The 12012-nt window shown below is 43.3% G+C and overlaps 1 protein-coding gene across 1 annotated transcript in view; it reads right to left on the bottom strand.

Moving 5' to 3' along the window:
• The window catches only part of RTTN (rotatin), a 130658-nt gene that overhangs the window by 111062 nt on the left and 7584 nt on the right, over positions 1-12012 (bottom strand). The window contains exons 6-10 of the mRNA XM_023534106.1: positions 11154-11268; positions 10082-10232; positions 8105-8270; positions 6070-6251; positions 3713-3828 (exon numbers count right to left, since the gene is read on the bottom strand). Of these exons, the coding sequence (XP_023389874.1) occupies positions 3713-3828; positions 6070-6251; positions 8105-8270; positions 10082-10232; positions 11154-11268 (730 nt within the window). The remainder of the gene's footprint in view (positions 1-3712; positions 3829-6069; positions 6252-8104; positions 8271-10081; positions 10233-11153; positions 11269-12012) is intronic.

Raw genomic sequence — 12012 nt, 5'->3', positions numbered from 1 at the left:
CATTAGTGACCTTGAAAAAGAAACTCCATTTCTTCATCTATAAATGGGTTATCTACTTTATAGGGTCGTGATGATTAAATGACCTCATAAACAGAGTGCTTAGTGTCTTCTATCATTTGCAAGTGCTCTATTTAAACTATCTTGGTTTAACTATTAGTCCCTTATGCTTCCGTCTGTTTTACTAGAGTCACAACAAAAGAGCCTCCCGCAAGAGTGAAAACTGCCACTTATTCATCTTGTACCCGCAATGCCTAGCATCTAACAGGCAATCAAAAACTGTTTGGTGACCTGAGGTAACTCTCTGGACTGAGGCAAGAGCAGAGAAGGCATGTGCGAATTAGAGAGCCCACTCACTCAACTACGAATTCACAGTCGGGCTCAATCATCCACATGGAGCCCTCCCTGGATCCGAAGCCCCTCCTCTAGCTGCTCTCCAACCGGCAAGGCTCCCAGCACACCTGGATATCTAATCACCAGCCCGCAGGTCAGACGGGCACTCAGAAGCAATCAGTCAGAAAGATGGAGAAAAGACAGTTTTTTGCGACAGTGACACGTGCAATGACAGGAGTGACAGAGAGAAGGCAAAAAAATGAACGGAACGCAGCCCCAGGAATCTGGCACACGGTGAAGACCCTGACCCCCTGAGCCTAACTTACCGTGTGCGTAAGGGTCAAGAGCCGTCATCTCACAGGGAAGCACAGAGGGGTGACATCCTTCAGGTCGTCCTGACTCACAAGTGCTTACCAATCAATTTTTTATTTAACAAAATACAATAATTTCAGTAAAAATATTTTTTTCTTTTATTTACGTCAAGTGAAATAGAAATATTCGATTAGAGGGGCAGGATTACTTTGACTATGCTTACACAAACTGAGTTATGGGTTCTACACATGATTGCTGTCAGCTCTACTTGGAAAGAGCTACAGATCTGACTTTATATCTTCAGTTATTTAAATTCTGAATTGGTAACAACATATTTATTATTTTGTTCCTTGTATGACTCAACAAAAACACTGTTTCTTTTTTAACTTGGCAACAGTAGGGACATTAAGAAATCCTACTTGTTTCTTTTTATTAACATATAGCAAAAGTAATGAGATTTTCCTAGGAGGCATTTATTCTTTTAAACAAGTAAATCAAATATAATTTCAAGCACTACTGTTTTATTTAACATTTCTAACATACCAATTGGCACTCATACAACAGAATTAACCTTTAAAGTAAAAATAATTCATTGAATCATAAAAGATCAGCAGCCAAAAGTTAAAAGTGAACGACTAACTTTTACAGATAAATGTTCTGGCCAAGGAAATTTAAGTTAATTTAAGAAGCAACTGATAAAACAGTCTTCACACCTCTAAGGAAAAACTCACTTGTTGAAAACCTTCAATATGTGAAAATCTTCTAAAAGTACTAAAAAAATAGTGTGATAACCTAAAGGACTAAAGACAAACTAAGATTAAGAATTATGATGTCTATTTTATAGATGAGGAAATTGAAGGACTTGACACACTATTTCATATCTATTGTAAAATATTTGTTTCTCTTCTCAATAAAATTGTGTTACTAAAAAAAGTAACACACATCGGTACTGGTACTGAGTAAACATCAGTATTTTGGTTTTTTTTGATGTTCTAACCTCTATTCACAAGGATTTCTGGCAGCCTATAACAAAATTGAATAAAACACAGATAAACCTAGGTCAAAACAACATAAAGAGAAAAAAACTTTGGTAACCATGAGAATCGATATATATTTTTACGACTAAGTAAACTTTGCTTCCACTTCTCTGACATGCAAGCAAAAAAAAAAAAAAAGAGACCGAGAGAGAGAAATTACCAATTCACATTAAAAGAAAAGGTAGCATGTGAGTTCTTCAAGGAAAGCAAGCTTAATCAGAGGCCAATTTTTAAAGATATAAAATGACATATGATTTATGATATATTTAAATGTAAAGAAAGGATATGCTTTATAATTACATGAAGACATACTCTGGCAGTTCACAGATCTCTTAAATATTATGTTGTAATATAACATTCGTCATATTATAAGGCTCTTGTACGTGTGTCAATTATACAAAATGTTACTTATCAAAACATTTCTTTCAAAAAAATAAAATGCTATATTTCCAAAAACATCTTCGCTACTGAAAAACTAATAGCAAAGAACAAGGCATCCTGCAATAAAATAACTACTAATAAACACAACATAGCTATATCTGAAAATAATCATACTGAAAGAAAAAAATAAGACAAAAAAAGCATAGAAACAATGAGTTCATTCATATGAAATTCTAGAAAATGCAAACTAATGTATATCATGGTGTATCCATATATCAAAATGCATCAACAAACTTTAAAAAACATTTGCAGCTTATTATGTCAATTATACGTCAATAAAGCCATTAATACCCACATAAACATTTTTACACACACACACACGAATAAACAATAAGAAATGTGCAAAATCTGTATGAGAAAAATATTCCAGAAAGACAAAAATGTAGATTCAAGAAATGGAAAGGGTAAAGCACACATTTTTCACAAGTTATAAAGTATCTTTCTACCTATGATTCCGAATCCAGAACCAAGTTTTAAAAAAGAAAGTGTTAAGTCCAGTTACATAAAAATAAATGAATAAAAGCTTTTGCTTGGCTAAAATATCATTAAGAGAGTAAAAAACACAAAACTAATGGGGGGGAATTGCAACTTGTTTCAGAAAAGCCAACATCCTTAATACATAAAGAGCTCTTAAAAATAAAAAAGAAATAAATAAATATCGAAAGACCAATTAATGACACAAGAAAAAACGGATAAAAGCTTGGACTGTTTACAGAAATATAAATTAAAATGACCCTCAAAGTTACAAAAAGATGTTCAACTTTACTCGCTGAAAAGTGCAAATTAATACTATACACTGACATACCGTATCTTTTACCAGAATGGCAAAAATCTGAGGTTTGACTATAAACCTGCTGCTGACTGTAGGTGAAACCACATTCTAATAAACTGCTGGTGAGTGACTGAAATAGTTACAGTTATGTAGGAGAGTATGAAAATATCTACATTAAAAATACTTACATTTTGATACAGCAATCCCACTTTTAAAAATATACCCTAGAGACACTTGTACAAGTATGCAATGATTTATGCGCATTTTCCATTTCACATAATTTATATTTACAGTTATGTCCATCAGTAAGACTGGGTGAATGAACGTACAACGAAACACTTCCAGCCTATAAAAAAGAGGGAGAGACACCCCCCACCCCACCCCCCAACAGGGACACAGAATAATCTCCATACCTCTGTTTCCATGCATACGGGATGCATTTTTAAGTTGTAAAAAGAAGTGTAAAACTGTATATGATATGCCATCTTTTATGTACGATGTGGGAGAGGGAATAAGTATCTACGCACTTATTTGCTTACATTTGCAAAAAACTAAAATAAAAATGGAAAAAAGAATGGTAGGGAGACATCTCTCAGTTTTATGAAGCAAAGACAATTCTCCAAAGTGAAAACAAACCAAAACAAATTTCTCTGGAGAAATAGCTTTTTCCAAACTATACAAAATAAGACTGGGAGGTACTGTGTCTAAAAGAAAGCAAGCTTTCAAAAACTAATGAGACAATGATGCCAGCCTGAAAACACCAAAATAAGGTAACACGTGATGCTGTGACCTGTATGCCAAGGAAAACACGGATTCTCACCATGTCTATAGCAAAAAGGCTGTTGTCATCCCAGATATCCGTCGAAATTGCTTCACCAATAAGGATCATAGCCTCTGCCAGCAATTCCAGAACTCTTATTATCATCTGTCTACTGCCTAGGAGAGCAAACAGGAGAGAAACAAGGAAAAAAGTTAACTTCCAAATAAATCTGAATATCATACTGAATATCATAGGCATACTCCCCTAGTGAGTCATGCCTCCAAATTCCTATTCCTATTTCTCTCCTAATTTTTTTTGGACGTTTTTAGAATTGTTGAAACGGATGACTAGGGAAGTCACATCCACAACTACATTAAAGACTTCTGATCACAACACTATTTAACCACAGCAAATGAAATGGGCTCGGCAGTGGACAGATGCTCAAGGAAAGAGCAGCAGTGATCTCAGGAAGAGCGTTATGAGACGGAGCAGGTTAAAATAACTTTTCGCATTCAGAGACCACCCACGTCGCATGCAACATGTGACAAAGCGCCAGGTCAGTGAGAAAATGCATCTTCAGAATTTCCTATTTAGTACTAGAAGGCTTAAATCTCATCATAAACTCGTATTTTCCTACGTGTTGCCTGGGAAGCTGAGCTCGGACTGGAGCAACGGAAGTATAAATATCCGTGCTAGCGTTTGTTGAGAAAACATAAAGAAAACTCCACCTGAGACAGGTGCTCAGGCCGATATTCACCTGAAACTCTAACAAAATTCCAAAAGACACTGTGCTGTCGGGGTCGCACCCACCAGGGCAATCCCCTTCTCCACAAAGACAACTCTAAGTGAGGTGGACATTCGCTCGAGACCTCCCTGTCCCACATCCCCAAGCTCGATTTCTCGTAACAGTAAAACAAACCACCAGACCGTAAGGGTCTAGATTAACTGTTTCATTAGAGCAGCTGGAGAAAGTTCTTTTGGAAATGTCTTATGATATGGAACAATTGCAAATTACACAATAATTTCCCACAAAAGGGCAAGAGAACATTTAGAAATTTTTATGTACCAAGATACAGCTTTATAATTATCAATCTGACTTTTTACAGCAAATTAAGAAAAGGTTAGATGCAAAATCATTAACTCGGAAACTGTTCTCAGTATGCCATGCAAACAAACACACATACCTCATGATGCCAAAGTCCAGACTTTCCTCCACCATGTTTTCAGGATGTGAGTAAACATACTCCTCACTCCCGGAAGCGGAGTTAGTGAGAAGTCAGGGTTCAGAATTTTCCTCGGGATAAAAAATGTTAATGCTTCTCAAATAAACACCTACCTCCTGCTTTGCTCCCCATCACCCTCAAGCAGGCAAAAAATAGCCACAGGACTTAGAGAACTATTAGTATGCAATACATTTTTTACTCTGCTAGTATAAACAAAAAAAGGCAAAAATCATTTATCTTGTATTTATATCTTTACAAGTTTACCAACTACTGAAAATGTATAAACTTAGAGAATAAAAACCATTATTGCTTCAAAATCTTTCTTTACTTTCAAATGCTATGTGCTTAAGAGGGTAGAATTGGGCTTCGGAAGAATCTGGGCTCAAGGGTCTGTTAGCTGTGTGCCTTGCGGCAGCTGTAAGCCGCTCTGAAACTCGGCTTCCTCCTGTGAGACAGGGGAACAGAAGCAGCCACTCCCACTGATGGAGGATACAGCGGGCTGACGTGGGGAACGCAGAAAAACAGCGCACAAGACAGCAAGCGCCGCAGCCGGGCGCAGGCCAGGGACGCCTGGTCCCCGGACCGTGCGACACCGCCACACTGTCCCCATTCTCAGCACTCCTGACTGACGTTACGACTGCATCCCAGTGTGCACTGCAGCACGCCTTTGCAACTTTACCTAGTACGCTTGAAAGAAAACATAAAACGTTCGAGTTTTTTGAGTTTTGTTGTTTGTTTGTTGTTGTCTGTTTGCAAAGGTAAGAACACTGTGGTGGGTTAACTTCTAACATGTTTCGTAGCTTAAGTAACAGCCGAGCAGGAAGGACGAGCAGCTGAGAGCGACTCAAACAGTTTCTAAAGAGCAAAAGCCAGTTGTTCCTCCGGGTCAGCTCCCGTCAGTCCACCTTCTCTAACTCACTCGATCGCACTGACGTTTCAGTGCGTACGTTTAAAACGGCCACGGAGACGTGAAGCGGGTGCGTGAGAAGCCATAAATGGAAGGGGACACTCACCTGAACGGTGCTCCGTGGCAGCCGCACTTAATTAAGGGATAACGAGACTGCCTAAGTTCTTAGGAACTTTTACCCCAGAAGATGAGTAAATACAGACTGTAACGGTCCTAACACAGAAAGTGAAAAAAAGAACACGGACCGAACGAGGTACATAACACCCGGGACTTCAGGAGCCACCGACCTGCTCGTAAGAGTGGAAGCGCTGAGTCCAGGACGGAGAGGCAGAACTGCGGGAGGCTGAGCTGCTGGGGCTGCAGGTCCAGGCTGTCTTCGCTTTCCAGCTCTCGCAGATCGATGTGCGCCATGTCCAGGGGTGAAGGGACAGAAAGCCTGGAGTCCACGTGAGCGCGACTACTGCTTCCGCTGTCAAATAAACAACGACGGCCCTTGAGTACGGAAGCAGACCCAGCACGCGGCTGCTGCCGGGCGTCCGTGAAGCCGCACGCTGGACAGACCACGCTGCTTCGTGTAACGGCGCTGGTCGGATTTGTCGAAACCCTAACCAATTTATGAGGTTAAAACCAAAAAAATGGCACAAAATTATAGAAGAAACCAAAAATCTACTTATATTTTGCTTTTCGAACTGATGTTCTCGAACCGTGTCAGCATTCCTACAGGAGCATCGAACGTTACCGCCGACAACCCGACCGCCTTAAAGGAAAGCAAGTGGGTTCGCCGCCCATTCTCCCGTGATCAACTCACAAAGGCAAAACTACGTGGCTCATAGAGTCGCCCAGATTTTCTGCGACTTTCACCAAATGTTCTAAGTAAGGCGGTATTAACAACTGAACATGCTAGAAAATGCCAGAAAAGACATGAGAAATGGCGTACTTTATTAGTATATCCAACATCACACAATGACTTTGAAAATACACTAAAAAAATGGAACATCCCACTTTTCTCCGTTTTTCATTAAAAAAAAAAATCTTACCTTGGGTGTAGAGCTGAGGCGGGGCGGGGGGGTGGGGGGTATTGCTACAGAAGAGCCTGAATCTCCCATTTGCAAAGAACCTAAAATTCTGACTTTGATTCCAAGTCATATATACGCTGATGGCCGTAACACGCAGATCTCTCCAAACAATACGTGTTTTGGCATTTCCTCGATCTCTACATTCCAAGTATCTCATAATATGGAAATGAGCCACACTCCCCCAAACTCAGAAGTCCCCACGAGGAAGCTGTTCATGCAGGAGTGAATTCACAAGCAGGGGGCACACTGGATACAGCTTAGAGAACAGGGCAGGAAGGCCTTACGAGGGGAAAGAGAAAAACCATGCTCCCACGGAGGGCTGCGGGCACCGGCGCTCAGCTCATCCTGTCCGAACCCCGCCCTGCTCCTCACCAACTGCACAGAGCAGGGTAAGGCCCACGGCCTCTCCATACCTCGTGTTATATGAAATGATAATAACGCCAATCTTATCACGGGATTATGATGAGAACGACTCAAGGGGATAAAGTGTGACAGCACGTGGCCTGACACGAAGCACACAACACGCGTGAATCGGTGTCAGCTTGTAGAAGCAGCAGTCACAGGAAGACAGTCAAGCCAGTAGACCTTACTGAATGCCACCAAAGAGAAGATTAATGTTCTTAAGATGCTTGTAGCCTAAGGATGAGGTAGCAAATACCACGCCAATCCCTTTAAGAAAACATGACATATAAAAACCTGTACTTACACAGATAAATACCGTGAATGGCACGCCTTGAAGGAGCCTTTGTTTTATAGATTCTCCAGTCACTCCCTTTACTAGTAAACACTGATGCATTTAAATCATGATTAGAGTTACAAAAATGGGTTTAAAATATTATCGGAATGAATCTATCACTTAAAGCTATTTACCATTTGGAGCTGGCAAAAACAATTTAGTGAGTCAGAATCATCATCCTTTTTTTAATGAAATAGAAGAGAACAGAAAACAGTTCGCTGTGTAGCACGTGGCACCAGAGTACTACTCTGTGGACGCACACACGCAAGTGCACAAACATGCACACACGCAGGCGCACACACGTGCACGTATGTACACAGAGTACATGTCTGTGTGCTGAGCACCAGGCTGCAACGTGATGTTTACTTCTCACTGTGGCTCACGGTCAAGAAGAACAAACACCACCGGCTTATTAACTCAAGGCCGAGACCTGTGGTGGTGACAGAGAAAAACAACGATCTCCCCCTAAAGTGAAAACACACACACATCAGCCGGCTTTTCCGCAGTCACCTGGACGACGCCGCGTCCCAGTCCTGGCCGTCCCCTCTGGGTCGCTGGCCTGTGCGTCCAACCACAGAAGGCCGGGGGCTGCTGCTCCCTGGAGAAGGGTTCTGAGAGGGATGAGTAACTCTCGCTTCATGACAATAAGACAAAGAAGAATTCTGGGAAACTGTGTCTGCAGAGAAAAAAGAGAAAAATTATCTCTTAGTAGAAACGGATTACTCATTATGTAGTATTTCTAACAAAATTAAGATAGCAGAAACGCCTCTGTAGGAATAAAAACAAAAGTAAAGGTCGACCTCTTCTGAAAGTACTCACTCCGCACGCTGAAGCTTCCATCTAATGAACCTCATTAACGAACCTCCCCCCAGCACTGCCACCCGCAACATTACAGACGCCAAGGCAGACGTCAGGTCACGCACGCCCCTGCTTAGACTCGCCAAGAAACCCAACCTCAAACCACCTACAAAAACTAACTCCAGGTGGGTCGACAACCTAAATACGAGGTAAAATCACGGAGCTCTTAGAAGAAAATACAGGGGTAAATCTTCACGACCTTGGATTTGGCAATGGAGTCTTAGATGTGACACCAAAAACACAAACGACCAAAGAAAACATAGGTAAATTGGACTTCGTCAAAATTAAAAACTTCCGTCCATCAAAGAATATATATTATCAAGAAAGTGAAAACCTATAGAATGAAAGAAAGTGTTTGCAAGTCATATATCCAGGCCACATAAAGAAGTCCTAAAACTCAACGGAACCCAATTTAAAATGGGTGAAGGACCCTATAATAGACATTTCTGCAAAGAAGGTACAAGAATGGCCAATAAGCACATGGGAAGCCACTCGGGGAAAACAGCCACCCATCGGCAGTCATCAGGGAAGCACGAATGGAAACCATGATGACGTGTCCCTTCGCGCCTCTAGGATGACCAGGGTTAGCGGAAGGAAAAGAGCAAGTGTCAGCAAGGCTGTGGGGAAGTTCGGAGCCTCACGCCATGCTGGTGGGGACGCAAAGTGGCGAGCCACTGAAAACGGTATGGCCGCCCTCAGAAAGCTAGACAGAGAACTAACCAGAGACCGAGCGGTCGCACCCTTAGTTACAGACCCGAAAGGCTGAAAACAGGGGCTTGGACGGATGGGTCTGCTTACAATAACCAAAAGGTGGGAACGACGTAGCTCCAACACATGAACGGATAAACAAAATGCAGTCTGTACGTACCACGGCACGTCATTCACCCACCAAAAGGAAGGAAGGCTGCCACACGCGACGGCACGGACAAACCTGGAAACCATTCCACTAAGTGACGTAAGCCGGACACAAAAGGACAAATGTTGTATGATTCCACCTGTATGAGGTACGCTAGTAACGCAAAGTATGCGTATCCAAATAACACAGGATAAGTGAGACTCTCGACAAAATGGGAACTAACTGTGAAGCATGATCACAAACGGTCACTGTCATTTAACAGTGCCTAAGCGCACAGAAATCCTAAATTGTCCGCAGTTTTGACTAGTACTCTACTTGGCCATTAGGTGGTGCTTTTTCCCTGCAAAGTCGGGAACTACAATCACGTAATACTCTGACTATATCACAAGTTGCGTAGTTTCCATAAAATACAAATCGGTATTTTTCAACCCAAACAATTAACAAAACATATAAGCTGCTGAAATACCCAAAGTCCCACATGAATAGCTGGACTCTGAATCCTAGTCCCTAACTTCCAACACCTCTCCGCACGGAAGTGAAAGAAACGCCCTGCAAATGTTCATCAAAGAGAGAGAGAGAGAGAGAGAAAGGACTGGCTCAGGAATGACTGTCATTCAGTTTGTTTTCAAAGGTGATCATTTGATTATGTTAAGGAATGGGGAGTCTACCCTGTGAAACTTTAGATTCAGTACGCCCTAACGGAAAGTGTAATGGGGTTCTCGGAAGAATCTGCAAACACTGCCCGTGACTAACACATAAATACACGTAAGTACCTTGTTTACTAGAGAAGAAACCTGGATCTCGGTGAAAGTTAAGTCTGTTCCTTAAACACACGCTCAGCTGCTGCAAGCAGGACAGCGACTGAAGTGCCAGACGGTGCTCTGCGTCCCCTGCGAAGGCCGGTTTCAGCAGAGAGAAAAGGCTCTGAAGTGAAGAGCAATGAAAACGATCAAGGGGGCAAAGATCACTGAGGTTAAATGAGCCATCGAGGAAATAAGTTGCCAAATTTTACAAGACATAAGAAACAGAAATGGGCAAAAATGTTTTAGCATAATGCAAGATGGTTCGTCAAAATAAGATAAAATTTAAATAGAGTCAGCGATGCCTCAATCTAAAACCTGTTAGGTGACACCAATTCTGAGAGGACACGGGAATTGTTCCCCACTCGGGATGTTACGTTTCACAGGCCTTTTTCAAAATCACATCAAGGCTTCTGCATCGCAAACAGCCAAATCATTCTGCCACGTCTGCTGATGCACAGCTCCTCCTCTGCCATCACTGGCAGCGGGGACACGACGCGTTAAGAGGTGCCAGGCCGTGACAGACCTCTCAGCCCTGGGACGGAGAGCGAGGGTGCTGGGCACTACCAGGTGTGTCACAGCCCACCTGTGCAGGGGCCGCAAACCCCAGCCTGGGCCCCGAGGTGTCCACCGTGCGAGCGGCACCGGACCACAGAGGACCTGTCTCCACTGCTCGCCACTGCCACATTCCCACGGCGCGAAGCGCTGCGCCTCGTACACTCTGCACTCGCAAAGGGAGATGTCACTGTGAATGGCAAGAGGGTCACCACTGCCCGGCCTCGGTTTCCCCAGCCTTGTCTGCCTTCAGGGGACTCAGATGGCAAATCAGGGCGGACCAACTGCACTGCATGTGTCAAAGGGGCCCACCTCCCATCAGAAGAACCAGCGCTACCCAAAAAAGTCAGAGGGTAAGGGGTCTAGACGAATACTTCATTCTTCAAACACAGTCGTGCGCACTTCCTGCCTAAGGACCGCGGCGTTGCAAAATTTTCAGGGCTACAAGTTCTCTATTTCAAAATCCAAATCAATCCCCGCAGACGCTCACCTGAACGACTTTGGGCCTCTGAAGGAAAATCTCGGCGGGAAAGTCCTGCATGATGACGGCCTTCAACAGCTCGCAGGTGTTCCAGATCAGAGTGTGGTTGCTGCTGCGGAGCGAGCTGCAAACACAGGGTTCTTTATTCGCAGAGTTTCTGTGTGCCAGGTCCTGACAACCTAGTGGCCTGACTCGTTCACACCTTCACCTCTCAGCTGACACGTCCCTTCCCCGGGGAGGCCCTCCTGGACCTCGGCCCAATCAGTGAACAGCCCTGGGGTAGGCGCTTCTTCCACAGGCCCGTGCTGTATTCGGCACTACGGGAACCACGTGTGACTTTGTGCCCCCACTAGACCCTCGAGAGCAGGGACTACACAGTCGCCCAGGGACTATCACAATGATACAAAATGACGTTAATGAGACCAAAGGGCACAGGATTCAATGAAATCAGCCAAATGAATTAAGAAGACAGTAAAAAATAAAAGTATAGAGTTAAATTCTAGCAATTAAGATTCCTTACTGCTTCTCCCTATTCCAGGTGAATCAAGCTGGGGCTCCCCCCTTACCCCATACAGAGGACACCCCACAAATTCTCAGACAATATCTACCCTCCTAGGGATATAGGAGTTGTTTGCCCCCACCCCGCTGCCACCACAAGAAACAAAAGCCCAGCTCCAGCCCACCACCCACAGGTGTGCTCTAGAGACCGTCTCTCCCTCTTAGGGACCGACGGGGCCTGACCGACCACGCCCGTCCTGCCCCTTTCCCACGCACACGTGGCCTCTTCAATATGTTGTTTCTGAGGCCTAGAAGTGTCATCATCAAAAGTCACTTAATAGCAACCTCCTGTCTCAGGCCCTAACTCTAG

This window comes from Pteropus vampyrus, unplaced genomic scaffold (assembly GCF_000151845.1).
Source record: "Pteropus vampyrus isolate Shadow unplaced genomic scaffold, Pvam_2.0 Scaffold119, whole genome shotgun sequence".
Classification (NCBI taxonomy): Eukaryota; Metazoa; Chordata; class Mammalia; order Chiroptera; family Pteropodidae; genus Pteropus; species Pteropus vampyrus.
This window is presented reverse-complemented; position numbering and strand designations above follow the sequence as displayed.